The 18,737-nt window shown below is 52.0% G+C and overlaps 1 protein-coding gene across 2 annotated transcripts in view; it reads right to left on the reverse strand.

The window, feature by feature from the left end:
- The window catches only part of LCK (LCK proto-oncogene, Src family tyrosine kinase), a 33,382-nt gene extending 15,083 nt beyond the window's left edge, over positions 1-18,299 (reverse strand). The window contains exons 1-8 of one of the 2 annotated variants that reach the window (XM_048826019.2): positions 18,275-18,299; positions 16,360-16,612; positions 3,510-3,616; positions 3,038-3,119; positions 1,834-1,924; positions 1,234-1,332; positions 838-941; positions 10-159 (exon numbers count right to left, since the gene is read on the reverse strand). In XM_048826019.2, coding sequence (XP_048681976.1) covers positions 10-159; positions 838-941; positions 1,234-1,332; positions 1,834-1,924; positions 3,038-3,119; positions 3,510-3,611 — 628 coding nt within the window. In that variant the 5' untranslated portion in view covers positions 3,612-3,616; positions 16,360-16,612; positions 18,275-18,299. Of the gene's footprint in view, positions 1-9; positions 160-837; positions 942-1,233; positions 1,333-1,833; positions 1,925-3,037; positions 3,120-3,509; positions 3,617-16,359; positions 16,827-18,274 lie in introns of those variants that run through there. The other variant, XM_075121276.1, reaches the window with a different exon arrangement.
- Between the last annotated feature and the right edge of the window lie 438 nt (positions 18,300-18,737).

Below are 18,737 nucleotides of genomic sequence, written 5' to 3' on the forward strand. Positions count from 1 at the left end.
GGGCCTTACGTGTGTAATGGTCCACCAGCTCATGCAGGCTGCTGAAGGTGATGCGAGGGGAGATGTAGTACCCCCCATTGTCCATGTTCCGGATCTTGTAGTGCTTCACCATCTCGCCTTGGCTTTGGTCGAAGTCCCTCACTGATAGGGAGAAGGAACCTAGCGAGGCCGACATGAAACAAGGAATGAGGCCGCTGCGGGCTTGGTCTCCTTTTCTCCCTTGAAGACTCCTGCCCCACAGTTCCTGCTTCCCTGCCCACCCTCCCCTAGGGGACTCCCGGAGCAAACCTGGACAGTGCCAGGCACCGGCAGAGGTGCGCCAACATGCTGTAAGAGGTGGCTTCTCTTCAGGCCAATGCTGAGTCCATCGGAGAGATGCCAGGGAATGTTGGCCAATAAAAGGCCAAATCCTTCTCCCACGGCCGTCACCACAGCACCACAACAGTCTTGAGCTCTGGGCTGTTTGTACCATCCCCATAGCCAGGGTAAGACAGTGCAGAATGGCAAGTATCTGCCCCTCTGCTTTATAACCTGAGCAGCTGAATGCCAGGAGGAGGGGAGCATCCCCACACACAGCCCAGGTGTGCAAACACGCACACACACCCATATAGGAAAAAGTGTGGTACAGTTGTGGGTTTGCTGGGAGGAAGCCCACTGCCAGAGGCCCAGCTGGCACTGTCAGGGCACTGCTATGGGGAAGCTCACGCTGACAGTAGCCTTAGTGGTACAATCAGGCTATTAAAGAATTGGATTGCCCGTAGAGTAGCAGATGGAGTTAACACGGTGCATTCAGAGCACCAGGCAGGCTCAGAGGTGCCAGACACGGACACAGGTTACCTTTGGTGGATTCGCTCTCCCGAATCAGGAAAGAGCCATGCGTGTTCCCGGAGGCCAGGAGCTGTCGCTCAGCGTCCTTCCTGCTCAGGTTTTTGAAGAACCAGCTGCATGGACCAAGACAGAGTTAGTGTCACGCAGGCTCGTGCTCCCCTACCCCATTGCCAGCCCCCACGCCAGCAGAGACCCGACCAAAGATGCCTCGCTGTGCTCCCGAGGAGGACAGGAATCCGGGATCCATTGGGGCTCACGTTGCCCAGTCCCCTCCCCCCCTAAGACCGGGGGCATGTTTCCTAGCGCTGCAGCCAGGCTCAGAGCAAATATGGCCAGGGCTGAGACTTCCCTCTGGGGGCATGGGCTGGGGGGAGAATATTGAACCCAGACGACACATCCACTCACGGTTCCGGCTCCAGGCTGTTCACCCTGGCGACGAAGTTATAAGGAATGTACCCTTCCTGGCCAGTGGTGAGCGATTGGGCCTTCCACCACTCCCCACTCCTGAAACGAGACCAGAAGACAGGCCAGCGTCAGCCCCCCAGTCCTGCTAGGGAGGGACATTTCCGCTGGCACAGCGGTCTTGGTAGAAAGAGGCCAGTGGGGCCTCAGACTGGCATGGGGAAGATGCTCCCAGCTGGCTGGGAAGGTGGCAGATTGCCTGGTGATGCTGGCTCATTTGAGGGTCGTCCCACCCCCACTTCTTACCTTATTGTCCAATGGGCGCTTCCCTCTCACTTGTAGCTTATTGCTAGATGCAGCCACATCCCCTTCTCCCTCCCCGAGGCAGGAGTGCAGGGTGCTGAGGGCCCTGCCTGCCTCCAGATCTGGGGTCCCACCAGGAAACTGCAGGCAATCCCCTGGCCACAGGACCCCTCCCAGGCAGGTGCTTGTCCAGCAGCACTGACTGACCCATGAGCCTGCAAGGCTGGCTGGAGAGAGCATGCTCCAAGTGGCTCTCCAATGCATGGCTTAGTGTGAGTGGGGAAAAGGCAACAGACTTACTCCTCCAGAAGTCGGAGCGTCTCCCCCTTCTGGAGCCCCAGGTCGCCATCGTGAGTTGGTTCATAGTCATACAAAACTACCACTAGTTTATCTGGAAAGAAAAGCAAGAGATCTCTTTAGAGGAGGCTGGACAGAGGCCAGGTGTATCAGGGGCCTGACAGTGACCTGTGGAGCCTTTCACCACCAGGATGCTAGTTTGGCCCCAGCCCCTGTCAATTAACTATTGCCACCTGATGGCTGTTTGGGGGCTTACATGAAATGAGTTTGACAGGGCTCAACCCAGCGTCCAATGAGCGCTAATTGGAAGTCTCTGCAGAACAGTTGTAAAGGCTGGAGCCCGAGAGGTGGCCCCTCTGGGTCAGAGTGGAAGAAGCCTGTGGTTGGGGGCAGAACTGGGGGGAATTCAGAATTTCTGTCCTGTGGGAAATGCCGAGAATTCAAAATCGGGTTCTGCCCTGAACCAGGAGGAAAAGTTGAAATGCCCAGGATTTTCCCTCAAACAATATATTCCACAAATCTTTCATTTCAGCCCTAGGGAAGCATTCCATTTTGGCACTGATCCTTTTTACTGTTAGTTTTATTCTATTATGAATGTGATCATTTCCCACAAAAAAACGTCGATGAAATGGACCTGTTCCCACAAAAGGGTTTGATTTTGTACAATCAGCGTTTGCCGACGGCAAACACATCCGCTGGAACATTTTCAACCTGCCCCAGGAGGGGGTAAAATTTGCACTGGGGCTGTGTGCACAAGAGAGGACTCCATGCTCCATGGGCCGTTGATCAGGCACTGTCCAAGAGCACTCAGTTTAGATCCACACAAGCTAGAGGGAGCACTGAGAGGGGAAGAAAAGCAAAGAGAATGAGAAGAAGAGGAAGAGGACGGGCTCAACTCTCCCATGCACTGCGCCTTACATTGTCTATTACACCCGCACAAAGTGGGAGTAAAAATTCTACCCTCCTTTTGCACGGAAGTGAGTGATGGCACAAGGTGCAGGGCAAGAGAGGGTCCGGCCCAACGTGTCTCTATGAATGGCAACAGGTGACTTATTGGAAAGACTTCACCTTTGGGAGCCACGTTGCAACCATGCACTTTCTGGGACTAACTCATTTGCACAGAACCCGCTAGTGACTCAGAGTCTGGGCAGCTTCCCCAGGACTGGAGACCCCTTTTCCCCTAGCGTTCTGGTCTGCGGATACTAACCTTGCATAGGAGAGCAGGGCGGAGAAGGAATTTCATAGGACACCAAAGGATCACGCACCTCGGAGCCATTGTGTGTCAGCCTCTGGAGGGAAGAAAAGAGACCAGAGTGAAGGGGATTTCTCTGATTTTCTCTTCTAGAAGGAACTCCCACCCCCGCACCCAGTTTCTTCCAGTCTCCCCCTCACACTGTCCTCTCAGATTCACTTCCTCCCCAGCAAGGCGTTACCAAGGGCTTCCCCTTCCATCTTCCTGAGTGAGGAGTTTCTCTGTGCTTTGGGTTCACAGGGTCCTCCTTAGCTATACAAGACCCCAAATGCTCGGCACTGTGGAGCTGCTGCAAGTCTCAAATATGGCCTCAAGTATGGCCATTTCCTCCAGCAATGCCAGTCCAAAAGAGCATGATCCCTATGAAAGGCCCCCTTCCCCACCCCGATGCTGTGATGAGAGGCGAGCTCTCCCCCGTCTCCCTCACCTGGGATTTACTAGCCGGGTCTATGGGGTAATTGCAACGCTCACAGATGTCAATGTTCTCGATCCAGTCTTCGTCATAATCAGAACTGCAACAACAGCCCATGGTCCCTGCAGGAAGAGGGGGACAAGAGCCAGAGGCTGTGAAAAGGGAGGGTCCAGGTCTTCATTCCTCACCGAGAGGGACCTGAACATCCAGGCACAAACCAAATGCAAACGGGCCCATCCCTGGAATGCAGGCAACAGTCTCCCCACAAGTAACAGGTCGGGTTGGAATCCAGTCTCCTCCCTGGTTCTAAAGGAGGCCTCAATCGCATCAGACCCCAGAGGGCAGGGAAGAACTAGGTGTTGGCTTCTCCATAGGCACAGGGCTCAGTTGTGGGGCTGAGGCATAGCATGGGGCCATCCCCGACCAGGGGGCATTTAAGGAGGAAATATGCCTCTGGGGCTCCCACCCCTTTCTAGGTTGATGTGTGGTCTTCAGTTGTCACTCAGTGCTTAAGGTACTTGCAATAGCTCTCTTATGCATAACAACAAAAGCTTCCCAGTGCCGCACCCAGCCTCTCTTTCTGGGACGTTCAGCCCTTAAAGGCACAGGCCACTTCCGACACCACAATATGTCGCCCCCCCCCACTGTGAGGAGCAGTCTCTCAAGCTCTCCAGAGCATGACTGTGACCAGCCCTCCTGCAGGATGTGCAAAGGGCTGGGAGAGTCTGTACGTGAGAGACAGCTCCCATCATGGCTGGGGAATTAAACCCAGGACCTCCAAAGCTAAAAGCATGAGTCTTTACAGCTTGAGCTAAAGAGACAACCTCTACAGCAGGTGGCTGCATGGACTCTCAGCCTCTGTGCATCGAGCACAGAGGGGGACAGCATTGACAGGTGGGTTACATGCATGCCCCATACTCTCACACACAGTAATTAGCTCCATCTATCTGAGGAGTGGAGGGGAGTTAATCAATGGTAATATCCTCTTACATTTCAACCGCACATCCCATCCCAAGCAAGGCAAAGTGCTTTACAGACTTCACAGCTTGAGATATTAACGGCTTATTCACTTCTTCACCTGCCACCGCAGAAACGCAGCCATCTCTGGGATGGAACGCAGCCGCCATTTATCAGACCACAGCAACATTGCACAAGAGTTTGGGACAGGAGTGATGGAGCTGGGATTGCAAAGGGAATTGAGGGAGGCCGAACGTAATGATCCACGCTAGAATCTGGCCAGGACGCTGGGAGAAACACCCCTGATCATGCAATCAACACGATCGACTCTTTAATTACCCTAAGCAAGCAGGTCATTGGTGTTATGCCTAAATATAGCACAACAGGGCCCTTAACGCTACGCCAAGCCATTGGCTCAAAGGTGAACAGACTCAGCCTCCTAAAGCACCAGGGTCATTTTCGGTCCCCCTCCAGGTGCTGACCTAGCTTAACCCTGCATAGCCGTGGAGATCGCACAGAAATCACACCCCCAAGGGACGCAGCTGCAGATTAGCCCCCAGTAACTGTCTGCCAGTCAAAGGATCGATGCTGATACAGAGAGCAGTTTATGAACTCCAGCCATTCAGCCCTTGAGAAGCCCATTCCCCATAGAGGAAGAAGACCTGGGAAGACAGAGCAAGACAAGCTGCCTCAGCCAGCAGAACCAGCTAAAGTGCCCAACCTTGGGAATTTTCGTCTTCATCCCCTCTCTCAGAGGCCTGATCCTTGCACGCTACTCTCATCGGCGTCCCTGCAGAGCACGGACAATACACAGGCCCGGTGTGAGCTTCACATTCTCTCTGCTGGGGTGACCCCGCTGCTTCATTCGCTCCCGCTTCCAGCTTCCCCATCCACTAAGGACGGACGAGAGTTACTAGCGGGGGCGTTGTTTGTTCCCAGGCTGTACTCCAAGTCCTTCTGCCCTTTGGGACAAGTTTTCAGCCAAGGCCACGACTTTTGGATGGCTCCTTTTTTTCAGGAGCCCAACTTGAGACCCCGGAGGGGTGATTTTCAGAGGTGCAGAGCACCCACCACTCTCAACGGTTTCAACTTGCATGACCGGTTCCCCGTAATAAAGAATCAGTCAAACGGGCAGAATCGCCCCAGCAAACAAACTAACCTGGGCCCGGCATTTGAGATCACAAATGCTGAAGTACTCCTGTACTGGCATGCCCAGGAGTGTGGGTGGCACATACATACAAACATGTGGTATGCGCAAAACAGCAGGCGGGGGTGTCAGGGACAGGCTGGCAAACGTGGGCCTTGCCAGCGGAAAGCCCCCTTTTCGCATTAGCCGCACAAACCACCTGGAAAGCATAGCCCTCCCACAAACGCTGAGCACAGCATAAATCAGGGTGGGGAATGCCACCCAGTGAGTCAGTCTGGAAAGGTTAGCCCACAGCCACGGAAAAGCCTGGCTTAGGGCATCTCCCTCTTCTGCCTCCCTCGCCATCGGTCTGCCCCTCACAGCACCGAGCAGCCCCAACTCCCTTTGAAATCTGTGAAGGGTGAGAGAGCCCCGAACTCACAGGCGCTGGGCCTGAGTGATTTGGTGCTGAGGGGCCTTGCCTGTCTCTGAGGCTTTACCTTTAATTGTGACGGTGTCAGGTCCTGGAGAAACGCAGAAGCTAAGATGAGAGGTGGCTCTTTTAATAGCGACTGTTGGCTTCATTCATTTCAGGTGGTCGTGTAATGGGCGCTGCAGGGGGAGAGCCCCGAGGCATACAGCTCTCCCATGCCTGCAACGGCCTGGTAATGTTCTCTGGGGATAGGGAACGATGGCCCAGAGAAACTAAGTGACTTGCCAGAGGTCACACAGGGCATCTGTGGCAGAGCAGGGAATCAAATCTGTGTCTCCCTAGTCCTAAATTAGTGCCCTAACCACGAGAGCCGCCTTTCTCTCTCAGTGCTTGCGCCTTGTGGGACCATTTGCACCTTGCATATAACCTTGTCTCTAGTGATATGAGAACCTCTCCTCTTGCCCCCTGGAACAGCCTGCTTGTATCTCACCATCTCATCAACTCACCATGTTTTCCATTCCTCCTCTGAACACATGTCGTTTAGCCCTGGCTCCTGCGCCTTGATTTCCTTCTCCCTCTGCTTTAATTTGAAAAGGACAAAGTCCTCTTAAAGCTAGTCAGGGTATGTCTACACTGCCCACATTACAGCACGACCGCAGCGCCATGGCGTGGGCAGGCTCGACGCGCTTTATCGCCGGGGGGAGAGCTCTCCCAGCGATAAAACCCCCCCACCCCGGACGAGCGGGGGCAGCTTTACCACCAGGAGTGCATCTCCCAGCGATACAGCGCTGTCTCTACCGGTGCTTTTCAGCGCTAAGGGCTTGGCCACGCTGGCTCTTTACAGCGTGACGACTTTCTTGCTCAGGGGTGTGAAAAAACACCCCCCCCCCCCGAGCGCTGCAAGTTTCAGCGCTGTAAAGCGCCAGTGTAGACCGTGCCCCGGCGCTGGGAGCTATTCCCCTCCTGGAGGTGGTTTTTTTATCTCCCAGCGCTGGTGCTGCGAATACACAAGCCATGGTAAAGCGGCAGTGGTTTAATGTTGCCAGTGAAGACGTGCCCTAAAACTTCTGTCGCTCAGGGGGGTGTTTTTTCCACGCCCCTGAATGACAAAAGTTTTCGCGCTGAAAGTGGCAGTGTAGACACAGCCATAGTTTGTAAGAATGAGTTCACAGCAGTAGCAGGTAAGGCACCAGCCCCTGAGCCCCCCCCCCCGACATTTGGTATAGTGTGAAACGCACAAAGGAAACAAGCTGAGGAGCTTGATTCTCCACATCTACCAATGTGATATATGCCATCACGTACCAGCAATCCCCCTCTGCCATGTACATTGGCCAAACCGGACAGTCTCTACGCAAAAGAATAAATGGACACAAATCAGACGTCAAGAATGGAAACATTCAAAAACCAGTAGGAGAGCACTTCAATCTCCCTGGACACTCAATAACAGACTTAAAAATGGCCTGTCTTCAACAAAAAAACTTCAGAAACAGGCTCCAACGAGAAACTGCAGAACTGGAATTAATTTGCAAACCGGACACCATCAAATTAGGCCTGAATAAAGACTGGGAGTGGATGGGTCACTACAAAAAGTAATTTTCCCTCTGCTAATATTCACACCTTCTTGTCAACTGTTGGAAATGGCCGACGTCCACCTTGATTGCACTGGCCTCATTAGCACTACAAAAGTAATTTTCCCACTCTTGATATTCGCCCCTTTTTGTCAACTGTTGCGAATAGGCCACTTCCACCTTAATTGAATTGGCCTCGTTTAGCACTGACCCCCCACCTGGTAAGGCAACTCCCATCTTTTCATGTGCTGTATATATATATATATACTGCTTACTGTATTTTTCACTCCAGGCATCTGATGAAGTGGGTTTTAGCCCACAAAAGCTTCTGCTGAAATAAATGTGTTAGTCTCTAAGGTGCCACAAGGACTCCTCATTGTTTTTTCAGTCAAACTGGTTTCACACCAGCATAGTTGGGGATTGGTCCTGCTTTGAGCAGGGGGTTCTGACTAGATGACCTCCTGAGGTCCCTTCCAACCCTGATATTCTATGATTCTATGATTCTATAGTTCCTTCTATTTGCATCATCCGGGATGAAAAACCAGGCCCAAAGAATTATTTTCTCTCGAGCATGTTTCATCTCTACTAATCTTAGACTTTACTTGTAACAGCAGTGGGGGGAAAGTGTTTAGACTGAAATGTGGCTTTTGACATTGAGAGTTTCCCTTTAACTTCACGCTGGCATTATTTAAGTTGGCAAAGTATTTAGGGCTGGAGCAGACGGGCAGGCACTTCAGCCGGAGTAGCGCCACTATCAGCCAATTTCAATATTGTCAGTTGCGAGCGTTCCAAAATCATGAATCGGGCTGCTAAATAGCATGAGATTTGCTTCAAATCATGTGGTTTTTCTCTTTGCCTTTTGGGTTTCTGAGCCTTTCGGGATTTTTTTCTGCAACCATGAGAACTAGAAACTTACCATTTTTGTTTGTTTGTTTTTAATGAAACCTGAGATCCTCATGTCATATCAGGATTTCCCAACCTGGGACTTTAAGAACACTAAATATCACGTGAGTCGAGATAAAATTGTAGGGGTTGGCCACATTGCAATTGACACCAGCTGAGGCTCTGACCTGTGAACTGGTTTTTCTCAGGCTATGCTCTGGGTCCCTGTGTGTTCGGATCAATTTGTCAAAAGTGGTCACTTACGTTGGAAGCTTCCTTTCTTGGGAACCCAACTGGAGACACCTGGGGCCAGATATTCAGCACCCACAACTGGAATGACGTCAATGGGAGCTGAGTGTACTCAACACCAGGACCCAGGTGTCTCCGGCTGGGGTACTCACAATCAGAGGCTGCTTTTGAAAATGCTAACCTTGATCTGTTATCAGCGAGTGCGTCTGTTCTAAAACAAAGTGGTGCAGCTGGTGTGCGTAGCTCATTTGTAATTGTTCCCCCCCCCCCCCGCCTCCGTGCAGTCCCGTGCTAATGTCTGTTTAAGCAGGCAGCAGACAGGCACAAGGAGGTGGCTTTTCAAAGGCACAAACAACAGTTAAGCACCCAATGCTCAGCAACTTTCAATGGGACCCAGACGCCTACTTGTCTTTTGTGTTCTCAAAAATCTCCCCCCAACATACGTAGGTGAAAAGATGGGAAACTGGCTGAATGGGCTGAGCTGGTACGAAGAATTCTCTATCTCGGGCGCTTAGCTGGAGGGTCTTGCTCACATGCTCAGGGCCTAATTGATCATCATATTCAAGATCAAGAAGGAATTTCCCCCAAGGTCAGATTGGCAGGGACCTTGGGGGTTTTTCATCTTCCTCTACAGCATGGGGTGCGGGGTGCTTGCCAGGATTACCTGGGTATATCTCACTTAATCAATTTCCTGCCGTGGCGGAAGCCTTGGGGATTGGTTCACCTTGGTCCCTCCTGTTCTCTGCCTGTGGCACCCAGCAGCTTGGTCTCCTGAGGGCTGTAATACCTTGGGTGGGATTCTGGCGGCGGAGTGGCTATCTGGTGTTTAAAGGCCCATGATATACAGGAATAGAGAGAAGACAGTCTACTAGTGCCTCCCGGCCTGAAACTCTCTGACTATGGAAACTCCAGTTTTACAGCCCCAGTGTAATTGTGCTGCAGAGAAGGGTAACAAGGTATAAAGGGTTAATTAGAACGGAAAAGAATAATTAATAAAACTAGGAAGCTCCTGTCTTGTCGGCCGGGGGCCCTACCCAAGGCCTATTGAAATTAACTGGAGTCTTTCCATTGACTTCATTGGAGATCAGACCACAGATGATGGGGAACGTTTAACGCCCATCTGAATCCATGGGAAAGCAAGAGATTTTCCAAGCTGTCAGCTAAGTTCTACTAAATCAATAATGGAGGCAGAAATAAATATATTTTTTCTCTCTTTTGGTTCTTTTCAAAGGGTTTGGTCCATTTTAAATGCTCCACGTTTGCTTTGTGGGGAGAAATGATCAAACTTGCCACTGAGCAAAGCCTCCTGCTTTTGTATAAATCACAAAATCATAGAAATGTCAGGCTGGAAGGGACCTCGAGAAATCATCTTACCCAGCCCCCCTGTGCTGAGACAGGACCTAGTAAACCTAGACCAGGGATTGGCAACCTTTGGCATGCGGCCCATCAGGGAAAGCCGCTGGCAGGCCAGGCCGGTTTGTTTACCTGCAGCGTCCGCAGGTTCGGCCGATTGCAGGTCCCACTGGCCGCGGTTTGTCCCAGGCCAATGGGGGCTGTGGGAAGCGGCGTGGGCCGAGGGATGCACTGTCCACCACTTCCCACAGTCCCCATTGGCCTAGAACGGTGAACCGCAGCCAGTGGGAGCTGCGATAGGCCAAACCTGTGGACACTGCAGGTAAACAAACCATCCCGGCCCGCCAGCGGATTTCCCTGATGGGCCGCATGCCAAAGGTTGCCGATTCCTGGCCTAGACCATCCCTGACAAGTGTTTGTCCAACCAGTTCTCAAAAACCTCCAATGATGGAGTTTCCACAATCGCTCTTGGAAGCCTATTCCAGAGCTTAACTACCCCTACAGTTAGAAAGTTTTTTCCTAATATCTAACCTAAATCTCCCTTGCTGCCAATTAAGCCCATAACTTCTTGTCCTACCTTCTTGTCCTACCTTCAGAACAATTGATCACAGTCCTCTTTGTAAAATATATCTGAAGACTGTTAGCAGATCCACCCTCAGTCTTCTTTTCTCAAGACAAAACATGCCTTTTTTTGACCTTTCCTTCTAAGTCAGATTTTCTTAACCTTTTGCCATTTTTGTTGCTCTCTTCCGGACTCTCTCCAATTTGTCCCCATCTTTCTAATGGTGTGGCACTGAGAATTGGACACAGTACTCCAGATGAGGCCTCCCCACTGCTGAGCGTAGCGGGACAATTACCTCCCATGTCTTACATACAACTCTACCATTAATTCACACCCAGAATTATATTAGCCTTTTCCACAACCACATCACATGGTTGATTTATATTCAGTTTGTGATTCACTATAACTCCCAGAGCCTTTTCAGCCATACTACTACCTAGCCTGTTATTCCCCATTTTGTCCCTGATTTTCCCTTCCTAACTGAAGCTCTTTGCACTTGTTACTATTGAATTTCATCTTGTTGATTTCAGGCCAGTTCTCCAATTTGTCAGGGTCATTTTGAATGCTAATCCTGTCCTCCAAAGTGCTTGCAACTCCTCCCAGCTTGGTGTCATATGCAGCTTTAATAATCATACTCCCTACTCCATTACCCAAATCATTAATAAAAATATTGATTAGTACTGAACCTAGGACTGACCCATGTGGGACCCCGTAGATATGTCCTCCCAGTTTGACTATGGACCATTGATAACTATTCTTTGAGTATGTCTTTCAATCAGTTGTGCAGCCACCTTATGTTTATTTTATCTAGTTTGCTTATGAGACTGTCATGTGGGACTGTGTCAAAAGCCTTACTAAAATCAAGAGGGATCATGTCTATTGCTCCACCCCTATCCACTAGGCCAGTAAGCCTGTCAAAGAAGGAACTTAGGATGGTTTGGCCTGATTTGTTCTGGACAAATCCATGCTGGCTATTCCTTATTACTCTGTTATAACTCTGAGCACTTGTGAATTGATTGTTTTAATAATTTGTTCCAGTACCTTTCCATGTATCAAAGTTTGACTGACTGATCTATAATTCCCAGGTCCTCTATGTTCTCCTTTAAAAAGCTAGGTTCTATGTTTTCCCTTCTCCAGTCCTCTGGGACTTCACCCCTCCTCCAGGAGTTCACAAAGATAATGGCAAATGGTTCCAAGATCACTTCAGCTAGTTTGTTAAGTACCATAGGAGGAGTTTCATCAGGCCCTGCCGGCTTGAATACATCTAACTTATCTAAAGATTCTTTAACCTGTTTGTTTCCTATTTTGGCTTGTGCTCCTTCCCCCGGTTGTTAATATTAATTGTGTTGAGTCACCATTACACTTTTTAGTGAAGACCAAAGCAAAAGAGGCATTGAAAACCTCAGCCCAGTTATTAGATCTCCTTCCCCGCTAAGTAAAGGACCTACGCTTTTCTTCATCTTTCTCTTGCTCCCAATGTATTTATAAAATGTCTTCCTATTGCCTTTTATGTCCCTTGCTAGGTATAAGTCATTTTGTGCCTTAGCTGTTCTGATTTTGTCCCTGCATGCTCGTGCTATTCTTTTGTAACTCCCTGGCAATTTGTCCGTGTTTCCAATTTTTGTAGGATTCCTTTTTGATTTTCAGGTCATTAAAGAGCTCCCGATGGAACCATATTGGCCTTGTACTTTTCTTCTGCTCTTTCCTTTGCATCGGGATCGTTTGCAGTTATACGTTTAATATTGTCTCCTTGAGAAAATATTGTCTTCAGCTCCCCTGAACTCCTTTTCCCTCAGATTTTCTTCCCATAAAGGCAAGTAGCCGATGAATGCAATTGAACGAGGATGCATCGGAGGGCTGGGAAGCATCAGTGAAACGGTGTCTCTCACTGAGCCACCCCAGCCCCGCTCATGGTCATGAGAGTGAGGTCTCCGCAGGTACTTCTGCAAATGCTTTTGACTATATCCCTGTGCGGCATTAGAATAAATCAGCATAGATTCCATTTAGTGCCCACACCTAGGGCCTGTGTTAGCCAGTCTTCTTACTGTATCAATTCTGGCCTGTGAACCTTCACCCTGGGCTGGATTCTGCTGAGCAAAGATGGGCTGGCAAAATATTTGTCGCTTGGCTTGGAAGTTTCAGAGGTGCTAACAGCACTTAGAAGGGATCTTTCTTAATGGAGACATGGAAAAATATGGGGGATCGTTGTTGCCGTTCTTTGCTTCAGAGAGAAAGGCCTGAAAGCTTCCCCACTCTCCCCTTCCAAATAGTTTTTATTTGGCTCGGGGGATTATAATATTGGAGTTTCAGGTCTTCTCTACCCTGCAAGTCTCCAGCAATGGCTGGGGGACTCCCAGGTGTGATATCACAAATTCCAAAGAAGTGAAAACGGAACGCCATGGAGGCGTTTCTAGGTAACTGTGGGCCAGCACCGGAGGACGAGTTTGCATCAGCCGTTGTGTCATGGGTCTGCCTTGCTGGCATGACCCCAAATGAACTACAAATGCTCAGCTCAACCCAGGCTGAGAGTAGGTCACAGCCGAGGGTGACTGCCCTGACTTCTGTCACTGGCAGCACAGGGCTGGGGGAGTTCTGGGTTTGGATGGGGTGGGGGAGCTAGAGGGACCAATCCACCTCGAGCTCTAGATCAGTGGTTCTCAACCAGGGGTCCGGGGCCCCCTGGGAGACAGTGAGCAGGTTTCAGGGGGTTCGCCAAAATAAACCAGAGAGCAGGGCCAGCGTTAGACTCGCTGGGGCCCAGGGCAGCAAGCAGAAGCCCAGGCCCCTCCTCCCCGGGCTGAGGCCAAAGCATGAGCAACTCAGCTTCGCGGGTCCCCTGTGGTGTGGGGCTCCCGGCAATTGCCCTGCTTGCTACCCCCTACCGCCAGTCCTGACTTTTAACCTACTAAAACAGCTGTTGTGGCACGGGTGGGCCATGTTGGGTGGGGGACCCAGAAAGAAAGAGGTTGAGAACCCCTGCTCTAGAGAAAGCTTGAGTCTACGCAGGGCCTGACTCCCCAGGTGTTTAAAACTCTCTCTTTTTCATTATCATCTATTTAACACTGGGGATAAACCCTCTCTTTGGTAGTGTCGGCCCCTCCAATCCTTTCAGCGAAGGCAGACAAATCTGAATCTGCATCTCTGACACCCACAACACATTCTCCATCAATACCAGGAAGAAACTACCCATATTTTCAAGGTTAAAAAGGCCAGGTCTTCACTACACACTTACTTCAGTATAACAAAGTCTCATGGGTGTGAAAAATCCAGATCCTTGCGTGACCTAGTTACAGATCGTAACCCTTGTGTAGACAGCACTACATCGGGAGGTGGAGTGACTAAGCAGACGGGAGAAGCTCTCTCTCTCTCTCTCTCCCGTCGGCTTAGGGCGTCTTCAACAAAGCGCTACAATGCAGCTGCACCGATGCAGGGATTGTAGTGTAGCCCTGCCCAAGGAAAACTGGTTTCAGGCCTTTGCTTCCTAAAGAAGCCAAAAGGCCGGAGCCTGATTGCTTTGGGCAAGGCCACTTCCAAAGAGGGGTACAGTGAAATGCACGAGGTGCTGCCTCATTGTATTTTAAATGGCATCCTATGGCCTGCTGACGTGACGGGGAAGTTGAGCATTGTTTGTCTCCCGTTAACAAGAAGGAAACAAATAAATTAAAACAAAATGTCCACCCTCGTGGAAGAAAAACTTCAAACTGTCCCAGATACCATTGCCTGGAGAGAACATCAAACATTTAAAATATGATGCTTTAGCAAAAGGCAAAAGATACCAGGGTTGTGTTTTTTCCCTTCCTACAAGAATCCTGGGTGCGGTAGGAGGTGTTCATGCTCAAGCCACAAAACAATTTCCACCCCAAATCAGTGTCATCTAAGCAACATCTGAGGCCAAAGAGGATTTTGGCTCTGAAGTTGTTTTTGTCTCTCTTTGGTGACTGTGTTTGCCTATGTGAGTGAACATTTGTGTTGGTCTGCATGCGTGTGTCTGCACTTACTTGCCTCGGTGTGCTTGTGTGAGTTTGTGTCAGTGTGTCTCTCGATGGGTTTGTCGGTGAGTGTATGTCTGTGACTCTGGGTGGTTGTCTGTGTGACTGAATGTGTCGGTCTGCCTATGTATGTTGGTACCTGTTTGTCAGTTTGTCTCTCTGTGCACTGGTGTCTGCGTGTATATGTCCAGGCTCTCTGTGTGTGTGTGTTTGTGTCTGGGTGACTGCATGCTTGGGTGCTTCTGTTTGTGTGTCTGTGTCTGTTTATCTCTGTCTGGCTTTGTGCATGTGTTTGTGCGTGTTTGTGTGTGCATGCCTATTTTCCTCTCGTGGTTTTGTGCCACGCAGTTTGGGAGGCGTGTGGGTGGGTGGGTGGCTGTGTTGCGGACACCTATTGTGAAAAGGACAGTGGAACCCTCATCTCTGAAAATATTCCAGGGTTCGTCACTAAGGCTCCAGCCCCTCAGTTTACAGCACTGACCCCACACGCCTGGCTGGAGCAGGCTGCAATAGAGTCTTGTTTTAACAAGGTCCACAGGGGCTAAGTTTAGACAGAACACGCGCTGCCCTACAATGTCGCCACTCACCACAAAAGCGAATTCCCACCCCGGTCACTGCTGACCAGCCCACATGCGAGACCCTTGTGTTTCATGCGGCCAGCCAGGCTAGCGCCAGCATACACATATCCCAGCTGCTCTGGTTCAAGGGGAAGAATGCAAGATGGAAGGAGGGAGGACAGTGGCCCAAACAGCCTCACACTCAGAGCAGCCAAACTACCCATGTCTGATCCTTCCCATTTCTTGCAGAGAGGGAACAAAAGCCCTGCCCTTTGCATCTTGGGCCCCTCTCTGGTTACTTGTGGCTCCTGGGGTGGCTTTAGCAGAGCAAAGAGTCATAGCTCTAATTAGGTATTGAAGGATGCGTCTTAGAGGGGAATGGGACCCAGAGCTCTTTCTGCAGCCACACGAGGCAAGGAGCCAGCCCTGCCATGGCGTCTGCACTGAAGAAGTTCATATCAGAGCCACTGAAGTTGAACAACACCATTCAGAAGTATTTCAGTGACTCTTCACTGCAGAGATGGATTTTCCCTGCTTCTTGAGACTTATGATACCTCAGAGAGCTGCTCTGAGGGACAAAACAACGCAGCAGCAAACAGACCCTTCAGCATGTTTTCAGTCCAGTTTCAAGGCTGCTGGCTCAGGACATATCTTCTAGCTTTGCCCTGGAAGTCAAGGTTTTTGGAGCAACGGGCTCACCAGATGCCTGATATGCTCTCTGAAGGGAACCCCTCTGAATTAGCCATTCCTAGTATGTGGGCAGACGGGGCACTTTGGAGAAGTTTTGTTTTGGAGGGAGCAACTCAGGAGCCTGTCCATGACCAACTCAAGACTAAAATGTGGGTCTGTCTGTCCAAACATCCCCAAACCAACACAGTGTGCCCCGAGAGAAACCAACAGGAGAGGCTGAGGAGATTAAATCTTCCTCGCTCCATCCCCAAATGTATCGCCCAGATGCTATGGTGATAGATCCTTGACGGACTCACTGCAATGCTCACTTCACTCCCTCCCAGGAGGTAAGTGGGTATCATTTGGGGGTCATCCTTCCCCCAAAGAAACCATTACTCCCCAACTGGGGCTCTGAAAGAGCCAGCGCACACCCGTCATGCCACCCCACACCGTGGCAATCCCTGATTCCCACTCCAGGACACCATTCCAGGGCTGCTCACAGCCCCTGCCCTTCCCTTACCTGTTTGCAGTGAGGTGGACACCAGCTGCTCTTAGATTTCCATGGCCAGAGAGCAATAACTCCCTTCCCAGTCACATTATCATTTCCATCCGTCTCATCCAGAGCTAGGCTCTCACCTCCCAGAGGGCAGCCAAATGGTCCTTCACATCAGGGAATTGCAAGAGTGCTTGTTCTCGCTTGGTGTCTGTTTTTCCTGATTTCCTGCCTTCTGATGTATCATGAGCAAACTTGAGAAGTCTGTTCTCAGCACTTGCTATAACCACAAAATGAACAGAGCTAATGAGAAACTCAGGGGTTTCCTGCCAGCCCTGGACTAGTAGCTCCAGAGATGAAAGCGGCTGGTACAGCGTGGCACCGTAACCCACATTGCTTGGATGTCACATGCCTGACATTTGCACAGGTGTCTCCAGGGACCCCAGGGAAGCCCTGAGAAGGGCAAGCAGCTCCGGGGCCCTGCAGCTGTTCTACACTGGTCTTCTGGGGAGAGGGTGTTAAGAAAATGTGCCGGGGGGGGGGGAGGGGGGGAGAAGGACTTTGACTTATGTTCTCATTGGGTGACGAGCTCAAATGTTGCACATCGCAGCAGGGCAAACTGAGGAGAAAGAAAAAAACCCCTTTTAGACCCTCCCGCCCCTCTCCCCGAAAACCGGGTCCTGGTCACCAGGATGACTAGCTGCTGGTCAATCTGTGCAGCAACTGGCAATCCATCGATGGTCCCGGGGCAGCAGATTTGTATAATTTTTGGTGGTGCCCAGAACAGGTCCAAGTCCTGACCCCTGCCCTCCCTGCCTAAGGCTCTGGGAGGTAGTCTGGGTGCGGAATGGGGTTTGGGGTGCAGGCTCTGGGATGGAGTTTGGGTGCTGGGTGCAGGCTCTGGGAGAGAGTTTGGATGCGAGCTCTGTGAGGGAGTTTGGGTGCTCGGTGTGGGCTCTGGGCTGGGACAGGGGTTTGGGGTGAGAAGGGGGTGCAGGAGGGGGTTTGGGGTTCTGGGTGGGGTAGGGGTTTGGGTGCAGGATGTGGGCTCTGGGAGGGGATTTGGGGTGCAGGCTCTGGGAGAGAGTTTGAGTGTGGGCTCTGGGAGGGAGTTTGGGTGCTGGGTGCGGGCTCTGGGAGGGGGTTTGGGTTCTGGGTGCAGATGCTGGGAGGGGGTTAGGATGCAGGTGGGGGTATGGGGGGTTTAGGTGCTGGGTACTGGCTCTGGGAGGGGGTTTGGGTTCTGGGTGCAGATGCTGGGAGGGGGTTAGGATGCAGGTGGGGGTACGGGGGGTTTAGGTGCTGGGTACTGGCTCTGGGAGGGGGTTTGGGTTCTGGGTGCAGGTGCTGGGAGGGGGTTAGGATGCAGGTGGGGGTACGGGGGGTTTAGGTGCTGGGTACTGGCTCTGGGAGGGGGTTTGGGTTCTGGGTGCAGGTGCTGGGAGGGGGCTTGGGTGCGGGAGAGGTGCAGGCTCTGGGACGGAGTTTGGGTGCTGGGTGCAGGCTCTGGGCTGGGGCAGGGGGTTGTGGTGCAGGAGGGGGTGCAGGTTGCGGGCTCTGGGAGGGAGCTTGGGTGCGGGAGGGGGTTTGGGGTGCAGGTTCTGGGAGGAAGTTTGGGTGCGGGAGAGGTGCAGGTTCTGGGAGGAAGTTTGGGTGCTGAGTGCGGGCTCTGGGCTGGACAGGGGTTTGCGGTGCAGGAGGGGGTATGGAAGGCAGTTTGGGGTGCTGGGTGTGGGAGGGGGTTTGGGTGCTGGGTGCAGGCTCTGGCTGGGACAGAGGGTTGGGGTGTGGGAGGGGGTGTGGGGCATGGGGCTGGGCCAAGGATGAGGAGTTTGGGGTGCAGCAAGCAGGCTGCTCCGGGGTTGGGGGCCACAGAGGAAGACTGCCCCCATCCCTCTCCCCACCAGCAGCAGCGAACTCCAGGGAAGGGCATGACACTCACCCAAGCCCTCCCAGGCTGCTGCTCAGGAGGTCCAGCCAGGATAGGCCCCCCAGTCCCCCCTTGCAGTCAACTTGGAGTCGTCTGCCGGGGGGGGGGGGGGGGGCTTGCCATAAGCCTCCTCCCTCTGCAGGCGCAGCAGCTGCTTCAGCCTGCCCCTGGCACCGATCCCTTGTAGCTGGCAGCGGCCGGTGAGGGAGCGCAGCGTGGAGCTGCAAGGGGCAGCCACCCATGGCCCAGGGCAGGCAGGGATGCTTGGCGGAGGGGGCGCACGGGGGCGGCAGGCAGGGCCGTGGGAGAGACCCAGCCCTGAACATTGGTGGAGCTGGATCCCCTGGGCCCTGAATTTGCTGGAGCCTGGGCACCATGGGCCCATACAACTCGCTGCCCCTGGGTTCTACATGGTCCCCGTCCCCATCGTATCTGACCTGAGCCCTGGCACCTCACGCGGGGCTGAAGCCCTGAG

This window comes from Caretta caretta, chromosome 19, assembly GCF_965140235.1.
Source record: "Caretta caretta isolate rCarCar2 chromosome 19, rCarCar1.hap1, whole genome shotgun sequence".
NCBI lineage: Eukaryota > Metazoa > Chordata > Testudines > Cheloniidae > Caretta > Caretta caretta.